Source organism: Medicago truncatula, chromosome 1 (genome assembly GCF_003473485.1).
Source record: "Medicago truncatula cultivar Jemalong A17 chromosome 1, MtrunA17r5.0-ANR, whole genome shotgun sequence".
Classification (NCBI taxonomy): domain Eukaryota; kingdom Viridiplantae; phylum Streptophyta; class Magnoliopsida; order Fabales; family Fabaceae; genus Medicago; species Medicago truncatula.
The window spans coordinates 14480920-14501374 of NC_053042.1; the positions used below are offsets into that span (position 1 = coordinate 14480920).

Here is a 20455-nt window from a genome sequence, read left to right on the forward strand (position 1 = left end):
TATTATTATTTATTTTGTATAAAATAAAAAAAGCAACTGAAATCACTCCCATGTTTGCAGCGCCAAATGCAATTTAACTGCCACTAATTGGTTGATCTCACCACCAAGTCTACAAGCCTTTGTCGTTTCGTCGCCGTTGTTGTCTGCTCTACCATCGCCGATGTTGCATTCACCGCCACGATTCTCGCCGCACAACGATAACTGCATCGCTGCATCTCCCTCCTCAAACATCACCTTACTTTGATTCCCCTGTTTCAACATTCAATTCCACAAGTAAGTAGGAATAATTTGGCTTTTTTTTTTTTTTTTGTCTTCTATTTTATTTAGTTAGATATATAGAAATCATGTTATATCCACTTGTTAATTTAGTTGATTAGTTTAAGTTTGTGTTTTGTAAAATTTTCTGCATTAGTGGAGACGGGATCTACTTCTTCTGTCCAAGAGGAGGTTGATCACCTAAATGAAAATAGTGATGAAAATTTAGAAGCAAATATTGTTCAAGCAGATGAAGAATCTAGGATTGGGATGACATTTAATTCTGAAGAAGAAGTTACCAAATATTATAAGAGCTATGCTAGATGTATGGGTTTTGGAACTGTTAAAATCAATTCAAAAAATGCAAAGGATGGAAAAAAAATACTTTACTCTAGGATGTACTTGTGCAAGAAGCTATGTGAGTAACACAAAGAACCTTTTGAAACCAAATCCTATCATAAGAGCACAATGTATGGCTAGAGTAAATATGTGTCAGTCTTTAGATGAAAAAATTGCAATTACAAAAGTTGCTCTTGAGCATAGTCATGAATTAAGCCCAACAAAATCTATATATTTTAGATGCAATAAGAATTTGGATCCTCATACAAAAAGGAGGTTAGATATTAATGATCAAGCTGGTATTAATGTAAGCAGAAATTTCCGATATATGGTTGTTGATGCAAATGGATATGATAATCTTACTTTTGGAGAAAAAGATTGTAGAAATTACATAGACAAAGTAAGACGACTTCGACTTGGGATAGGAGATGTTGAAGCTATTCAAAACTATTTTGTCATAATGCAAATGAAAAATAGTCAATTTTATTATGTGATGGATGTGGATGACAAAAGTCGTTTGCGAAATGTATTCTGGGTAGATGCGAGAAGTAGGGCTACTTATGAGTATTTTGGTGAAATCATAACTTTTGATACCACTTATTTAACAAATAAATATGACATGCCTTTTGCCCCTTTTGTTGGAGTCAATCATCACAGTCAATCAGTTTTGTTAGGTTGTGCCCTATTGTCGAATGAGGATACGGAAACCTTTTCTTGGCTGTTCAATGAGAAAGACTTCGAAATACAATGTGCTTGCTGCTTATTTGAGTTTAAAGGCATTTTATGCAGACACATCCTTTGTGTTCTTCAGCTCACAGGTAAAACTGAGTCAGTGTCGTCTTGTTATATTTTGTCAAGGTGGAGGAATGATATTAAGTGGAGACACACACTTATTAAATGTGGGTTTGATCATTTAGCCGGAAATGTTGAATTGCAACTAGTTGGTAAAGCATGTGATGCCTTTTACGAAGTTGTTTCTATGGGGATACATACTGAAGATGATTTATTGAAAGTGATGAATCGGATCAACGAATTGAAAATTGATTTAAACTGTGAAGGAAGTTCTTCTGTCATTATAGAAGAAGACGGTTTAGTTCAAAATCAGATGGCTAAAATTGTTGATCCTACAGCAACTCGAAGTAAAGGCGTCCTCCCTCAAAAAGGAAGGCTTCTAAAGTTGATCAAATTGTGCAGAAGAAAGTTTTAAGAAAGAAAACACAAAATAGAAACAAAAAGAGTAACAGTTATCTCAGCCAAGAAGAGGTGACCTTGAAAATTTACAAGTTTATTTTCTCTAGTTAAATGTAATAGCATGTATGTCTAATTTTATATTTGTTGTGGCAGGGTCTGTGTCTTTCTAGACTTCAAGAAACTGAAAAAGCTGAGTTTTCTACATCTCAGATCATTGATGGGATTGACACACAATAGAGAATTCAAGCAAATTTAGCTCCCTTCAATCCAAATCAAAAATATTTTGTTGAAGTAAATCAGGTCCAAATAAATAAAAGTACTCTTTACTTTTTGTTGAACATTTATATTCATATTATGGAAGTTTCTGATTCAATATATTTGTTTAACAGGTCCCATATTATTCTGAAAGCATAAATCATAATATTACATGTTCATAACTTTTAAAGGTATTGGTTCCTTTTTTTCTTTCTCCTACTGATATAGTCAAGATTTAATATAAATCACCAATTCTTACATTTATGTGTTTTTTGTAGGCACAACACCATATGATTGATAAACCATCATAATAAGGACATGAATGAAGACCCCAGGAAAATAAGGCATTTCTATTTAAGTGCTTATAGCATATAAGTGCTTTCAATAATTAGAAATTCAGTTTGATATACACACTTGTTTTCTTTTCTTATAACTACTAATTAAAGCTGCAAGCAATGCAGACTTTTCCTTCAAACATTACCAATGCAATGCTGAAAGGCTTAGGAATATGAAAGAAAACGGTCAGAATATGATAGAACAAATTAAGAAAACAAAATCTGACCTTTAACTGGTTAACTGGTTCATGTAAGTTCAGAAACATAGTTTCGATGACATAAAGTCCTCCAATTTTTGAATAAGGTTTGGCCACATCTAAAACCAACAACAAATTCAACACCGTTTAGAATCAAATACAATGCAAAAACTCAGAAAATATATAAAAAATCAAAGAGAGAGAAACTGATGGAGTACTAGGAAGGTAACAAGAAATCAATACTCAAACTTTTGTATGTAGTAATTGAAATAGAATAAAAGTGGAATTTAAGCAAACCTTAAAATTTTTCCTCAATTTCATTCTTGAATTGAGAAAGATGAGTTTGGATTGAGAAAAATTATAACCCTTTTTCTTGATTTCATCTGCTGCAATCCTAAACAGTGTTTGATGGATTAAAGTTCGGATTGGGAACGTTGAGCACGGTGGTTCTGAGAAAGAGAACACTGTTTTGTTTTCTTAAATTAAAAAGTCAAACAATAATTTTCTTTTTTTTTGAAGTAAAAAAGATTAAACATTAATTTGTTGCCATATCATCACTCGTGTGATTTACACGACTGTTATGTCGTGCACTCCAGCATTTCCCTATATTTAAATGGTTAATAAGTAAACGATTTGTAACTCATGAACACTTCCTACATCAACGGTAGGTAGTGTACGAAGTGGTAGTGATCAATTTTTTTACTCCTGAGCAACTGGTTGGATTTTTTACTTATTTACGGCATTTTATTTAAATGCTTAGTGGTTTATTGATATTCAACCGTTGAACATGAGAAAAAAAATAAACACTTCTTTAATTAGATTAAAACTTAGTGTTACGGTTCTGTGGTATGGACAATATATAATAATATGTAAGGTCCGGTTTGTCATCACAAAAACAAAAAAAAAATTCTTGAATTTTGCATAAAATTTATTATTTAAAAAGATTTAATAAAAAAATTCCTCTACAAAGAGGGATTGGGTTATCGTGAAACATTTAAAATTCACCATCACCACCATGTCTATTTCTTCTTCACCAAACTCCATGAACACCCATTCCGATTTCATCTTCTTCTATTTTGAACCATATAATCAATCCAGTTTCTTTAACAAATTGACCCTTACGGTACTACAACGGAATAAAATAACTCTTTGACAGTTTTGATGAAGACAACCAGAAACAAAACAAACCTTCAGTGAAAATCGCGAGAACCTCTATCTGAGAAAAGATTGCAGGAACCAACGTTTTTCAATTTTTTGTTAATAAAAGGGTTAAATATGTTTTTAGTACTTATAAATATAACAACTTTTCGTTTTAATCCTCTAAGTTTCTTTTCGACTTTTAGTCTCAAAATTTTTCTATTTTCACTTTTGGTCCTTCATTTTAAGTTAACTCACATGTAGAATTCATATTTTTTCCGATAGGAACATTCAAAAATAATCAAAGGACTAAGGATGACACCATCTGAAAAGCTTGTGGGAGTAGCTGATGGAACAATGTCTAAACCCAGAAGTAGCGATGTTTATTTTACAAGTCGAGGTGGAGAATTTCAAATTCTTGGTGGACATAGTGGTAATGGACATGGCTGAGTGTCCAATGACCTTAGGCAGACATTTCCTAGCTATCGGAAAAGCTCGAATAAACTTGGAGAACAACGAGATTGTGCTCATGTCAAAAGGTAAATACTTAATACACATCTTTCACAGGAGAACATTAGGCAAGATGCCGGTACTGAATGCCATGCAGTGAAGGAAGTCAATCCTTATAGTTCCCATGAATGCAAAAAATCGCCACGTGCAAATCAGGAGAAGAATGGTGAAGACTACACCAGAAAAATGGATGTCAAGGAAGGAAAGGCTGGGACGGATCATTCACAATCAAGAAAATCCGCGAGAACATAGAAATTGTGATCTACAATGAAGTCATGTGGTACGCATATGTTGATCTGAGTGAAATTAAGATGGTGGAATATCACGTAGGAGAAGGCTCATCAGAAGAAGACAATGCACCGATTATAAGGGCAAGGAATTCTGCATGGTATTAGGATTCACACCAATGCACCGATTTTCTCACCTACTCTTTGCTGATGACTGTTTTTTGTTCTTCAAAGGCTCTGCTAGTGAAGAAAATGTCATGAAAAATATCCTAGCCTCATACGAAGCGACATCTGGTCAAGCTATTAATTTTCAAAAGTCAGAGACATTCTGCAGCAGAAAAGATCGGATTTGGAACAAAATTAATTCATGGAGCAGCTACTGTCTCTCGTAAGCAGGATGAGAGGTACCGATAAAGTTGGCACTATAATCTATTCCCTCTTATTTGATCAGTACCTTCTTGCTCTACTGAATTCTCTAATAAATGGAATTGAAAAGATGTTTAACACATTTTGTTGGGGACATTGTAATGGAAACATAAGAGGTATGCATTGGTTGTCGTGGGAGCGACTCAGAGTTGCAAAAGGGTTCGGAGGCATGGGTTTCAAAAGTCTCAAAGCCTTTAATATGGCAATGTTAAGGAAGCAGACGTGGAAGATACTCACGTAACCTGGATCTTTAATCACTAGACTACTCAAAGCTAGATACTTCCCCAATAGTGATTATTTTGCTGCAGGCACGGGACACAACCCATGTTTCATTTGGCGGAGTATTTGGAGTGTTAAACCAGTACTGCAAAGCGGATTCAGACGGAAAATTGGAACGGGAACCAACATACCAGTTTGGGATCCATTTTGGATTCGAGGTGGGAACTCTATCCCTCCACCTCCAATAATGATCCCTGATATCCCGTCACCTAATGCAGCCCAACACAAAGCCCCTCAAATTAATCAATCATGTTTATGCATCTATTTATAGAAAATGTCGATGATGTCCCTCGATTGGGATGTTGAGTCTCATTCCATCATCCGTCTTGATCATATTAGAGAGATAAACAATAACCGTAAGTGTTATTGCAAACTGTTTGGGTCGCAGAATGGATTCAATTGTATCATAATCCTCAGGGCTGTGATTCAAAATACTGGAAGTAATATGACTTAAGTTTCAGAATAAGTATATACTTTAAGAACTTATAATTACATCATATGTTGTGATTGATTTGTTTCTTCATAAACCTAACTTCATATTACATGTATCTATTCTATATTCTAATTACGTAGATTCTAATTACACTTTAACCATATATTATTATATACATCTATCGATTTCTATTTCCAATGTTGGCCACAAATTCTACAGCAACCCTTCCAATCACATACCATGTAGCTGCTACCAATATATATTGCAGCCAAGAGCTGTTAACAATTTCCAAAGCTAAAGAACCTCCCCAATGCTCTTTCAACTCAACTGTTGATGATCCAACTTCATGTAACCTAACTGCAGCCATACCAAACAATGAAGTAACCACTGGCAATCCCCATCTAATTGGACTATTTTCATTCTCATATGTTTCAACATCACTTCTTTTTCTTTGTTTCTTTCCTTTAGCAAATGTAGGCTTCTCAATTGGCGGTGTAGCAGTAGTACTAGTTGAAGAAGGAAGAACAACAGTTGATGGAGTCCAATATTCCTCAGGATGAATGGAATTTATGGGGGTTTTATGTTTGGTTTTTTGTGTATCTTTTAATTTTCTCTTTGCAGCTGCATCTCTTAGCTTACTAAGATTTGGATCAGGTAGTAATTTTTGCGCAACTTTTGTCATGCTTTTGTTATCACTTGCTCTATTTGGTTGCCAATATAACCAATTGGAAATTGATCTTATTGCTTGAATTGCTGACATTCTTGATTCTCTTTGGAGGTCTGTTTCCTGAAAAGAGATGTTCTTTTGTTAATTCACATTGAAATAACGATGAATACAAACTTTAAAGATTAAGGGCTTGTTTGGATTAGATTATGTGAACTTATCTACTAGCATAAACATTTGTGAGACTGTATCGGAGATTGAGCTTATGAAAACAATCTATGCATGAATATAAATTGCTTTCAGCTTATTTCCATAAGCTCTTTAGGATAACTTATGACTACTCTTTATAGCTTATATGAAAACTGACTTACTTTTTATCTGTTGTTTTAGAAATAACTTACATATAAGCACTTATATGATAAGTCTTTATACTATAAGCATTTATTTAAGTTGTTTATCCAAACAAAGCCTAAGCATAAAAGAGTGGTCCAATGTGAAAGTGTTTGAGTTAAAAGCGAGTTTATGGTGAAATGATTTATGCTGAGATCGAGATACATTATCGTAAAAGTGAGTTGAACAATACATTTGAATATAAAAAACACGTTCGAACTTTGAAGGCAAAAGCTAAAAATCTTATAGCTTCAAGTTAGAATCAACTTTAAAGCAAATCCAATTTTAATCGAGAGCCTTCAAACATACTAAAATCAATGTTAAGTTTTCATAATCACTTTTGAATCTCCCAAAAGTGAATCCAAACATTCACTAACCTGAGAATACTTGGTAGCTTTTTGCATTGTCTCTTGAAATCTAGTCTGAAACCTCTCCACATCTACAAATATGTTAGAGACACGAGCACCTGCTGTATGACTTGCACCTACTCTTACATTGCCACGTGGCTGCTTCGACATCAAGAACTCTAAAGCAGCAAGGTTGGATCTCTCAACAACTCTAGTTTGTTCAAAATCAGAAAAATGATGTTTCATTAGATGTAAAAAAAACAATCAATTATTCAATGCATATACAAGGTTGCAATATAAAAAGATTTTGTGTCTATGTGACAGCAATTGAGGCCGTATTGACTGCAATTCTCAGAAATATGAAAGAGCGCTACACGACCAAAATTTAAGTAACTCACAAGATATGAAGCCAAATACATAATGGTTTATACACAGACGCACGCGCACTTACGAAATGCAGTTGACAGGACAAGCTTGAATTGCCTCATCAATTTGGGGTTCAGAATCAGCCCACTGAGAAACAACCCTTGCTCTTCCATAAACTGATTCTATAGCAAAAGTCTTTTCAGCTAACAAAGCGCATTTTAGGCATCCAACACATTTTACTTCGTCAACGAATATAGCTCTCTGTTCACTTTGTGAACCACACCATACTGAATACAATGGTCTTCCAGTGAAGCCTTTGAATTCTGTGATCTTTGCATGCTCCTGCACCACATTTTGTCATACTATAAGCAACCAAACCCAAACAAATAAGCATTCAATTAAAGGCAACACCTTATAATTTTTTCAAACTTAATTCTTAGTTACAAGCAGAATTGAGTTTTATTAATCTCTTAACCAATGTCTTGGATTTGAGTCGTGCGAGAACTTTCCCTCTTAAATCGATCCATCTGACCAGACTCTTCTACATAGTCATCTAATCAGTTCTCACCACCATAATGTTATTTTGTTATAAACATTTGAATAATGATATCTGATCGAATGATTGTGTAAAAAGATTGATTATGAGTGCATAGATAGTCCTAAAACTACAGCTTTTGTACAAATATTGATTCTGTATAGAAATTGATCTGTTACTTTTTTCTGTTTTTTAATTTCTGTTTTTACTTGCTCTTTTCACTGCCAATTGTACAAATTATTATATTAAATAACATTACTCTCATACATATTAATCTCATGAGTACAAAACTAGTACTACCTTATAATCTTAAAATAGAAACTTGAATGGATACAAAAACTTAACAAAAGCACAAATTTGGTTCTAAATTGTGATCGCTGTTGTAGTTACACTGTAAATCATAATATTGCCGTGAAATACAAGTAATCACGGCTGTTTTAGTCGCAACTGCGGTTGCTATACCAGACTGCATATAAATCCTTTGAGACCGTACGATCTCACGATTTCAGCAAAACCCAATTCTGGACGAATGATAGATCGGAAAATTGAACAATCTTACGGTATATGTGAAGCGATCTTGACAGCAGTGACAGTGAACTTTAAAACATTTATATTAGGCCGCAATTGAAGTACATCAAACCATACATGAAATGAGTAATAGATTGAACTTAATTATTCTCCACAATTATAAACTAAAAAGAAAGGAAATAAGAGAAATTAATTAACCTTATCATAGGCAAAACGAGCAAATGGATCCGAAAGAATAGCATAAGCATCATTAAGAATGATAGCCATATCATGACCAGAAGGACCAGCAATATCAGGATGACATCGTTTCTGAAGAGATCGATACGCCGTCTTGATCTGTGACTGATCACATGAACTATCAATTCCTAGAAGATCATACAAGTCAAAATCCAACATGGATGCTGAAAAACTTGATGATGATGCTTTACATTTGAGAGTAGAGAAATTAGATTTAGAAAAACAAGACTTGTTATGGAAATTTGAGGTTTTTGGAGTGAATAAAGGAAGAGATGTAGATGTAACAGTAGCCATGTTTATGGTTTTAGTTTGAGAACAAGGTGTGGCAGCAAGAGGATAAGACATCATCGTATACGTACGTTAGAGAATTTCATAAAGCATTGCTTGTTTTGTATATATATCATGTGATGTCCCACAAACACAACAACCATGCAAGATATTTTGGTTTCTTTTTTAACTTTTTCTATTGGTCAAAAAAATCTAACTCTTCCTCACAGTGACGTAACATAGCACAAAGATATTTTTGTTTGAGGAATGAGGAGTACTTGTTCATTGGGGATATTTTTTTTATTTTTTTTGTTCATTGGGGATATCACTTCACACTATTTTGGAATTGGAAAATTCTCAATTTTACAAACAAAATAATTTATTTTTCTATCCAAAAAATCTAGAGCTTGTTACCCGCTTGTCTTCTATTCATTTTTTTGAAAGAAATGTATTTATATCATTTCATTAATAATAACGTTTTCAAAGGGAACTTCTATGGTACACTCACAATTTTGAGTGTACCGGTACTCTTGTTTCACAAAATTTATAAATTAACGATCACTTTAATGAAATAAAAAGGTATTTGTCAATATTTTTATATTTTAGAAAACACCATTTCATAATAAAAACCATCATTTCATTGTTTATAAGGATCATATTAAAAAATTTATATTTTGTCATAAAAAATAATCAATATTCATTGTTATGAGTAATAAAAATTCTTAAAAATTAAATTTTATTTCGTCGAAGCTTTTGGTAAATAAAATTTAATTTTCTTAGTTGTCAAATAATAGAAAATAATTATTTTTCTTCAATAAAACAATATTATTAATTTTACGATTTGGTGTACCGATACACCCAAATTTATTGGGTGTACCATAGAATTTGCCGTTTTCAATACAACGAGGAACATGATAATGAATGGTGGGACTAGCTAAAAATGTGCAGCCCTTGCTAGGATATGAGCCGCCTCATTTGCTTGTCGCGTGCTGAACTCTACATTGGAGTTTGTAAAGTGATAAGTGAACAATCGTAGGTATTCCAATAAAATATAACCAGTCTCCGTGACATCTACCAGTTCTGATTAAAAGCATCCGTAATAGTTTTGGAGTCAGAACAAAAATCCACCGAATCAAAGGCCATGTCACTTAACCATTCTATTGCTTTATACAAAGCCAATGCTTCTCCCATTACCACTGGACACCTTGGGGAAATAGGGATTGATTGAGCCAAAATAAATGTGCCCTCCTCATCTCGGATGCATATACCAATGCCCGTCTTGTTGAATTGATTGGAGAAGGCTGCATCTATATTACACTTCACTCTACCTCGCGACGGTGGATGCCAGCGAGACTGGCAGTGCTGGAACTGCCCGCACCTGCTGCTACATCCGTGAGAATAGAAGAATTCCTTCCGTGCTCAAGCTAACTGTCATATCTGGACTGTTATGAGCAGAAATTTCTGCTTGCGGGTTCCTCACAGCTGGGGGTAGTTGTTAGCTAAATCATAAATATATAAATATAAAATTAGGAATCGATTTGATCTCTTAGTTTTTTCACGATTCAGTATAATCTTTTACAAGAAATAATATTCAAATTAGCCTTCCATTTAAAAATGTCAAGAACTGGTTTTATTTTATTTTTCTAGAGGTAATTTATATTGTAATTCGTCGGAGATTAAATTGGATGTCAAGATAATGGTCGAAAACTAATTAAATATTGGATCGCAATTTTAAAAGATAATTTTTGTTTTAAAAAAGTCTTATAAGTTTTAAAAGAATTTGCAAGGTTTTAATTACTTTTAAGATTGAAAAGTCTGTTAAGATTTACAATTTGAATTTCAAATGATTTATATCATACAATTTTAAAGGATTTAAAATGACTCTATAAATTTATAATATTTCAAAGTTCTCTATGAATTTTAACAAAATCATTGTAAAGAAATGATTATAACACATTTTATTTCATTATATTCTCGATACACGCCCTTGAAAACAAATTTCAAAACACACTCTTTTATTTGATGTTTTCATTAAAGATCTTTTCATGTTAAAAATTTGCTAATAAAATCTTAAACATCCCATATAAATCCAATTTACTAAACAATCTTTTAAAATTATAATATTTTTGAATAAAATAAGACCTTTTTTAAGTTACAAAATGTCTTGATTTCTTTTTTATTAAGACAAAATATCTTGATTGAATATCATAAGATTTATTCTCAAGAATTTTTCTTCGTAAAAAAGTTTTAAAATCTTAATTAAATACACTTCCTATAATTCCATAATATTTTTTTTAATATATTGAGTATATTTTATTTACATGTTGTTCTGCAAAAAAAATTGTTGCTTCTACCTTTAGCGGAAATCACTTATGAGATGAGATGGTATGAAATAAAGGGCTGAAATTGATTGGCGTGTTTCGTCCCTCCTTTGTTCGAAATGGTTCGTGTTCGTGAGATTTTCGTTTGCGGTTTAGGTCGTATTAAATAATGGTCCCCTCTTCCATCTCCACTATGTCCCTTCTTTGTTGCTTCTACCTTTAGCTAACCCTTTGCATTCTTTTGAGCTCACACCACTTTCTAGTCCTCCATTACTGGTGGTAGAAGTATGAACCCTATGGAGGACAAGAACGCAGTGCCGACTCAAAAGAATGCGGTGTTAGCTCTGGTAGAGCCTCATGAGATGGATGACGTTTGTTTGTAGAATATTTGCTGAATGTAATTTGAATTAATGTAATTTATTTGCTTATAGTTTTAGAAAGTTTATGCAAGAGGGTTAGATGCTGTGGCTCGTTAGAAGTATATATATATATAGGGATTGGTGTGGTTTAAGTTTTCTTCTTGGAATATTGATCAAGACAAAGAGGTGAGGTGTTGAGTTGTTTGTTAGAAATATTGGATGAAACTTTCGTAGTAATATGGTTTTAAAGGGTCTTGTAGGGATAACAAAAGAACGGTAGGTGAGAGAATGAATGAATACAATGGATGTGATTATTAATATTGGTATCGGATAAATTAACCACAGTTCTTGAAGTAACAATCGAAGTCTCACAAATGAATAATTTTAGAACAAGACCTACGAGGTCACAACCACAAATTTATATTATATAGATACACACAAATGAAAATGAAAAAAGGTGAAAAGAGAAAAGATCAATTTTATAACTCGTAAAAAAATATATAAATTCTTTTTTGTTTTTTTTTTAAAGAAATATATAAATTTTATGAGTATTTTATTGAAATGATTAAATAATGTACATTTTTGTATTTGCTCGAATGATTTAAATTTATAGTTGTGACTATACAAGAATTATCCATAATTTTAAGGAAAATAGGGTACTACTCTCCTTGGTAAATGAATTAAATAAGTTTTTGACTCTTATAATTTTTTCAAATTTCATTTTTAATCATTATAACAAAATTTATCTAGTATTTGTTGAACAAATGTTGTCACGGTTTGTGGTCCTTATTTTTAAGTCAATTTATGTGTATCATTCACATTTTTTAATACCATCAGTCCTTTTGTGCAAATATTTTTTTATAGATAGATGAAATGACAATAGCAACTTGAAAACTCACACACACAAAATTAATGAGGAGTTGAGATTTAACTTATCAATTTCTACTATATATATTAATATTATCGGTTGTTCATCTAGTATTCGATGTTCAGCTTAACAATTTTTAATATTCTTTTCAATTCAACTATGACATGTGTACTCATTTAGTTCAATTCTAACTAATGTGAAACTAACTTGTCATATTCTTAAGTTCCAATATGATTTATAAGCCAATTCCAATTATTTGATGGGTTCAAGTTTGAACAGCTAAGGCAGAGAACAAAAAGAAAACAAACTAAAAGAAGGTGCAAGAAATTAAGGTACTTCCGTGGGCTGAGATACTTAGTATTAATTGCATTAACTCGGGTAGATATAGCATTGAAATTTTAGTCTCTTAAATAGAACATGTCACATTCACGGCTTCATAAAAAACAAGTGGGTAGATAAAGTTTATAATTGCACTAATTGATTGGTAGATATTGTACGTCCATTTCACCTCATGTTACTTTACTTATTAACTCCATTAGTTCAAGGGAAGATATAGCTTTGATATTTCACCTTCAAGAAAATATGTATTGCTCATGCTTAAAATTTATACAAGAATGAGAAATTCCACCCTCTGTCCAAAATTGTATTGACAAATCAATACTCTTGTAATTTAAAATAAATTGATATTTACACCATAGTTAAGGATAATTTTGATTTCGCAAAACAAATTAAGGCGTCTAGTACAGTAGTTTTGGTTAATGTTACCAAATTTTGAAATTGGAAATGTTGCATACACATCCTTTTTAACCATACACACCATGTGGCCTCATTGTGCTTTTTCTTGTGACCCGTGATATGATACACAAGTATGCGACTTCATCGTTTTTCGAGTCACTAAGTGTTGATGATGTATCAACATCCTCCCAAGCAATGTAGGCTCTTCTAGCCCGTCCCTAGCATTTTATAGGTCTTAGACTAAGTTTGAGAAAAGAGCTCTTTTATATAATTATATCATTTTTTTATAAATGATGGATGAGACATGCACTGATCATGGCGGTTGACATTCCAACTGCGTCCTAAGTCACCATAATATCATAATACGATATTTTAAAACCTGACTATGTTCACACCAAAAAACACTCTGTCAAATAAATTTTGTTCTATAGATTATTCATAAAAAAGAATAACAAAAAAAAAAATAAAAAAATTTGAGGGGTCGAACCAAACCAAGCAAAGCTACGTAAAATGATATATAGACATAGCAAGCTTTATATAAGTTTTATTATCCGATTTGATAATTCAGCTGATTTACTACCTCTAAAATTTCTCAAAGAGCTTCATAATCATTTATCACCATAAATTTATAATAGTAAAAAATACACTTCCTTCAAATGCAGTAACATGGAAACATTTTATCATTTGTCAATAGAATGTGATATATTACTTATAAAAAATCACACAAGAGCAAATTTGGTGTCACAAACATGAAACTTTCCTGATGAATGGCATATTATATTATGAAATCTAAATACAAATTCAGGTTAGCTTAAATTTGAAACACCAAAAAGCATCCTAAAACTAAAAATAATAAATAATAGTCTCTGTAAATGAGTAGAGATTTTTCTTTTTACGTGTTGCTTATGCGTTTTATGTTTTAATTCTAAGTTTAGTGTTCTTACTAATGATGGGGGTGTGAAAGTGAAAGTGTGGGTTGTGAAAATGAAATGCTACTGAGTTGTAAAATAAAAAGGGTTAAGGACTATTCGAATGAGGTCTGATAAATAGTTGGGCCCTTTTTGCGATTTATGTTATATACAACCCCTCTAAAAAAAGTATTTATATATATACTCCCGTGTAAAATAATTGTTGCCCCCTATGAGAATGGGTCCTAGGCCGTCGTACCCCTGAGCTTTTTTTCCTCTTGATTTCCTAATTGAATTGGATTTTATTTTAGCTTTGGCTAGTTTCGGACCTTCATTCCTTATGTGACTGGTGTTTCTACACCAGTAGCAATTTAGAACTTTTTCCTCCTTCCCTAATTATCCTCCCTTGTGTGAAGCCTTCTAAAGTTAATCAAAATTTTGTCATTATGTTTTAAACCATTCTTTTGGACATAGTAGTTGTATCATCCCACGAACAACCACATTTTCTCTTTACTAGGTGAATCTTCACCGAAGTTACTATCCTCTTGAACCGAAGAGGTCGCCTTGGACGAAGAATCCTTTAACATGGTGGACTTTTCTCCTTCTTCTTGACACTTTTCTCACTTAACTTTTAACCATGTGATTTCATGTTCATGGTCATTGAGCTTTCCAAATAGAGTGGTGATGTATAAAGTATTGATATTTTGAGACTCCTTAATGGCGTTTACCGTTGGTTGTCATTCCCTAGTCATGCACCTCAAAACTCTATTGGTGCAATCTTGGTTCAAAATTGTTTTACTAGGGTTTTCTAGCTTATTAACTACATGAGTAAATCTCATTTGCATGGAAGAGATGGCTTCATCTTCTTCCATATGAAACAACTCATATTGTTGAGTGGGTGTATTAATCTTTGATTGTTTGACATCTTTGGTACCCTCGTGAAAAGTTTCGAAAGTGTCCCACACTACTTTAGATGTTTTACAATGTGAAATCGAGCGATACTCATTTACGCATGAGGCAGAGATGAGTATGTTTCTCGCTTTCAAATCATACTAATTTTTTTTTTTATCATTGGTTTTCCAATCAGCTTTAAGCTTGTCTAGGAGGACCTTGTCGTCGCCATCAACATGATTTCAAATGACTCATGGGTTGGATTACAATTACCACCAATAGGAAGAATCTAAAATTACATGGTTAGAATCTTTGTTTTTTACATGGTAATTTTTCAGACTTCATATATATTACATGTTCAACTTAAACCAGCTAACCAATTTGAGATTCACATTGTATAGAGTAATGAAGAAATTTTAATTCTTAGTTTTTAGGTGGTATTTGAAATGCTCTATACTTAATTTTTTTTCCGTAGAACTCATGTTTAATTAACTTTAATAAAATACTTCATAAAACCTTTTCATTTTAGAAATTCTCTAAAAAAAGTTTACATGGAATGAATTCCCCAAAATAAAAAATACACTACGTCCTTAAAATTTACATGAAACCTTTTATGTTTTTGTTTTCATAAAAGATCCCTGTTTTAATTAGAATTTTTTATTTTGTTAGATTAAGAGGACTATGATAATTTGAAGTTCTTTCGGATGTTAAATAAAATCTTGTCAAAAAAATCAACTGTTTTTTTGTAGTGGCCTATTTCACTCGCAACATATCATCATAATACTATTAATAAAAAGTCATATAGTTTAATTTTATTTATATATACCATCTGAAAAACGGGCACTACAAAAAATTGGTAAAGAAAAATAAAATGGTAAAAATAATTAAGTGAAAGTTAAATTTGAAGGAAAAAAAAGCTTTTTTTTAGGGGAAATTTGAAAAAAAAAATTATTACATGGGCAAAATAAAGGTTAAATTTGTTGTAGATTGTTTAAAAAAAAAGTACCGTATAATAAATATTATTCCCGCCTCTGTAGTTAGTTAGTTACTGCAGTTACTTGCTTCAGCCATTCCTGCTGCGTAGTTATTAGCCGTTGGATTAAATTTAAAATTAAAATAAAACATAAAACTGTTCAACAAACATCATTGCTAAACCTTCAAATTTTCTTGTTATTTTCTAAGACAAATATCAAATAGTAAAGATTTGTTTGAAGATACTTGAAGTTTACAAGTGTAACGTTTGTTGCTCAATAAATATCTAACTTTCCTCTAAGGGAAAAGGTGGTTACATATCAGTAAATTAACTAACCATAACTTGCTACATTCATGCCATTATTATGCAATAATAATCATTGGAAAATATTCCAGGATGAAATGGAAATGTATCAGAAGAATATTTACATTTTAATTCTGAAAGTTCTGCTTCACTTTATATATGTAGTTAATTTCATGAATATTTACATAATCTTTTATTTAATTTCTCCAACTTTGGTATGTTACCTTCATTGTTGCAGCATGGTAACTTTCTAAATTTACTACTTTCTATGTTACCTTACAACTGTTACATATTTTAGGTTGGAGAAAAAGCATCAAAGAGTAGAAACTGGTGTCAATGCAGAAATATTAGATGCTTGTTATATAAAAAGAAACAATATGGGTGCAACAAATGTTGTCAAATGTAAGAGAAGTAAAATTAGAAGAAAAATGGTTGAAAAAAGTTCAATTACTCACAAATCGAGTAAATTTGATTTGGATGATCTAAATTGGACAAACATGATTCCAGAATGTCCAGTATACCATCCATCAGAACAAGAGTTTGAGCATCCTTTAGTTTATCTGCAGAAAATTGCTCCCGAGGCTTCTAAATATGGTATGTCATAACAGATTATAGTAGATGATTTTCGTTTCATTTTAGTATGGTTATCAAATATGGTTGCATTTTTTCCATTTTTCCCTAGGCTTATTTTTTTATTCATTTTGCATATTTCAGGTATATGCAAAATTGTTTCTCCAATTAGTGCCTCTAATCCTGCTGAGTTTGTCTTAATGAAAGAGAAAAAGGACTTCAAGTTTGAAACAATTGTACAGCCTCTTAGGCTTTCCAAATGGAATGAGAAGGATATAATAACCTTCTCTAAGAGAGGAAGGTAAAAAAGAATCTACTGTTTTTATTGCAGTTTTTAAAACTGCCTAAATGATGAAAAAATAAACTAATTTTGTTTTTGATATTGTTTCTAACAGAAAATTTACATATCAAGAATTTGAGGCTATAGCAAACAAGGCATTTTCCAACAGATTTTGCAGTTCAGAAGATCTTTCTTCGTTAGATATCGAAAAAGCGTTCTGGCATGAAATGATACATGGAGAGAAGGGAACAGTTGAGTATGGAGTCAACATTGAGGGTAGTGTCTTTTCATGCGATCCTGATGATAAACTTGGAACAAGCAAATTCAATTTGAAGGTCTCTTTTTTATATTTTATGATTGCTAAATCCATTCTTAGTGTTCCCTTTCTCTATTAACATCTCTATACTTGAATTTAATCTATTAATATTTACTTGTTGCAATATTATTCTGTAAGTGTAATTGCTGTTTGATTAATGTTTTTCATTTGATTTTAGAATTTGGCGCGGCTGCCGCAGTCTCCGTTGCGTTTAGTTGACAGAGGAATTCCTGTAAGGAAGCCATTTTTGGAACCTAGTCTGGATTAAGTTATTATTATTATTATTTTTAATTCTGTTTTAAAACTTTAGGGAATAACTGATCCTATGCTTTACATTGGGATGCTATTCAGTATGTTTGCATGGCATGTAGAAGATCACTATTTGTACAGGTATATTATCTTAACATTGCTTCAAATGTATAATTATATCTTAATATATATTCCCGTCTTTTTATTTTTGCAGCATAAATTATCATCACTCAGGTGGAAGTAAAACTTGGTACGGCGTGCCTAGCTCTGCAGCCTCTCAATTTGAAAAGACTGTCTTGAATCATGTGTATTGCAAAAAAATCTTAGCAGAACATGGAGAGAATGGTGCATTCCAATTTCTTGCACAAAAAACAACCATGTTCCCTCCTAATGTCTTGTTACAACATGATGTGCCGGTTTACAAGGCGGTGCAAAAGCCAGGAGAGTTTGTCATCACCTTTCCTAATTCATATCATGCTGGATTTAGTCATGGTACTCTCTCTCTCTCTCTCTCTCTCTCTCTCTCTCTCTCTCTCCATGTGTTGGTGTGATTATGTTTCTGTTGACTATCGCTCGAATAATAGAAAGGTATGATTCAAGGTTATTCTTATAAACTAGACCACAGTATTTACACAACTAATATGAAAATCCTAAGCTTGAAAAATTAGCCACTAAGCACAATTTGTCGAACTCCACAATCTGTTTACTTTTGGACCAGGGCTGAAGGTCTAATAGTTTGTGCATATAGAGACATCTACTTATCATTCTCATAAAAGCCTTTCACTTCTTGATATTTTAAATGCTTATGTTGCATACTTGTTCTGCAAGAACTGCTATTCCTATCCCTATCTAGTGCAAAATGTAAAGATGGTAACTAATTATTTATTCATTTTCTTGTTGAGTTTAGGTTTTAACTGTGGAGAAGCTGTAAACTTTGCTATTGGTGATTGGTTTCCATTTGGGGCTGCAGCAAGCAAACGTTATGCACATCTTAAAATTCTACCTATAATTCCATATGAGGAACTTGTTTGTAAAGAAGCAATGCTTATCTACAATTCCTCAAAAGACAGAAGTTACAAAAGCAAACTCGAAGTCATGGCATCTTATTGTGCCATTGAACAGTCTTTCTGGCATCTTATGCAATATTATAAGACATCACTATCGCGATTGAACAATTCAAGAAAGTCATCAAGCTCTTCAAATACATCAATAGGTTCTGTAACATGCAGCCTCTGCCATAGGGATTGTTACGTCGCTTACTTGTTGTGCAAGAAATGCTATTCACATCCAATTTGCCTTTTCCATGGTAAAACCTCATTAGTCTATTTGAGAATTGTTATCTCATTTGCTTTTATTATTGATAGATAATTTGTCTTATTGTGATTATTTTCAGACGTTGTGCCAAAAACTTGCTTATGTGGGGGAAAATATACTGTTTTTAAGACGAATGACATGTCAGAACTCGAAGATGCTGCCAAAAGTTTTGAACAGGTAAAAGAATTCATTGACATGTTATCTTTAACATGTATACAAAATAGTTCATCAAAGAACTCAAGTATGCGAAAAATGTAAACAATGAAACTGATTTACAATTTAGAATCCCATTAAAATAGTTCATCACAAGCATACTGCATTATTTCATATGTAAGGTAGAATATATTTTATTGTATCTGATTAATTGTAACTTTTGAAACTGAAACCAAAAGCAGAATGATAATCGGCATGAAGAAAAAAGTGCTAGAAGAACTGTTAACTCTGCAAGGGCAGTATCTTCTAAACTGAAAACAAGATTAACGGACAACGTCAAGCACAATGTTGAAAAGAATCAAAAGAAGACAAAGAATCGTCGTAGAAACAATGCTTCTCCATCGGTGATGAGTGCCAAAAGACCTCGAACCCTTTATAACTTGAGAAAACATGAATCAAAATTGATCATAGAAGCTCCTGCAATATCTTCTCGTTTTGAGATCTGAAAAATCAAAATAAACGATCGTCTTACTTGCTAATGACAGGAAAGATACTATTAAGATTGTGGTAGATTTATGCTCTTCATTCTAATAATTTTTACTATATACAAATAGTTTGCAGTAGATTAGTTTAGCATTTTCATTTTAGATATGGCATTCTTTCCATTAGGGGAACACAGTAATATGAAAGGTTTAGACAGTTATTCTGATATGTTATTGGAGTAACTTGATGTAAATATTATATCATGTGATATTTAACTATATATTTTAGAATGTAAGGTTTGTCATAATTTATACTTCTGCAGTTTATATTCCTTGAATGAAGTGATTATCGTTTGATTATAATCTGCAGTAACTTTTCCCAAATACTTGTGTTCATTAGAAGACTACGAATTTCCTTGTATATAGTCTCTGACCACTGCTTCACATCTATACATCAACCTTCTGGTCACCACCATCACTTGTGCACTTTAACTTGTCTCTCAACTCTAACCATTCTACCTTTGTATGTCATCATAATCATAACCAATTCTCTTCTCCTTTAATATCCCCTAGAACGTCAACTTCAAGCTTGTTTTCTAATTGCTACTTACAATCTTGCTATACTCACAACCTCAAGTTTTAAAATTTTACCATCTCTCCAGCCTCCAGTGTTCTTCTGACGATAACGATGATGCCACCATGTCTTCATCTCAGTTTCTTCACCCCATTATTTCATCCCTCTTTTCACACCCCTATTATGAATTATTCTCTTTATAACTCATTTATTTCCTGCCAAGGACAAGCTCAATGCCTCT

General features: G+C 32.5%; 2 protein-coding genes and 1 long non-coding RNA gene across 3 annotated transcripts; 2 read left to right on the forward strand and 1 right to left on the reverse strand.

Moving 5' to 3' along the window:
- The first annotated feature begins 1971 nt into the window (after positions 1–1971).
- Positions 1972–2361, forward strand: LOC120580020 (uncharacterized). Its single transcript, XR_005645640.1, has 3 exons — positions 1972–2085; positions 2175–2231; positions 2319–2361. It is a non-coding gene; the product is annotated as an uncharacterized lncRNA (long non-coding RNA).
- Positions 2362–5600: 3239 nt separating this feature from the next.
- Positions 5601–9028, reverse strand: LOC11420648 (chaperone protein dnaJ C76, chloroplastic). Its single transcript, XM_003589669.3, has 4 exons — positions 8613–9028; positions 7437–7693; positions 7016–7196; positions 5601–6371 (listed from the first exon to the last, which is right to left on the reverse strand). The coding sequence occupies exons 1-4, from the start codon at positions 8997–8999 to the stop codon at positions 5763–5765; spliced, it is 1434 nt and encodes a 477-aa protein (XP_003589717.2). The 5' UTR covers positions 9000–9028; the 3' UTR covers positions 5601–5762.
- A 7676-nt stretch (positions 9029–16704) lies between these two features.
- On the forward strand, positions 16705–19664 carry LOC11421627 (lysine-specific demethylase JMJ706). Its single transcript, XM_003589667.1, has 9 exons — positions 16705–16870; positions 16991–17147; positions 17242–17461; positions 17621–17674; positions 17753–17832; positions 17906–18183; positions 18599–18997; positions 19085–19182; positions 19401–19664. The coding sequence occupies exons 1-9, from the start codon at positions 16705–16707 to the stop codon at positions 19662–19664; spliced, it is 1716 nt and encodes a 571-aa protein (XP_003589715.1).
- The last annotated feature ends 791 nt before the right edge of the window (positions 19665–20455 follow it).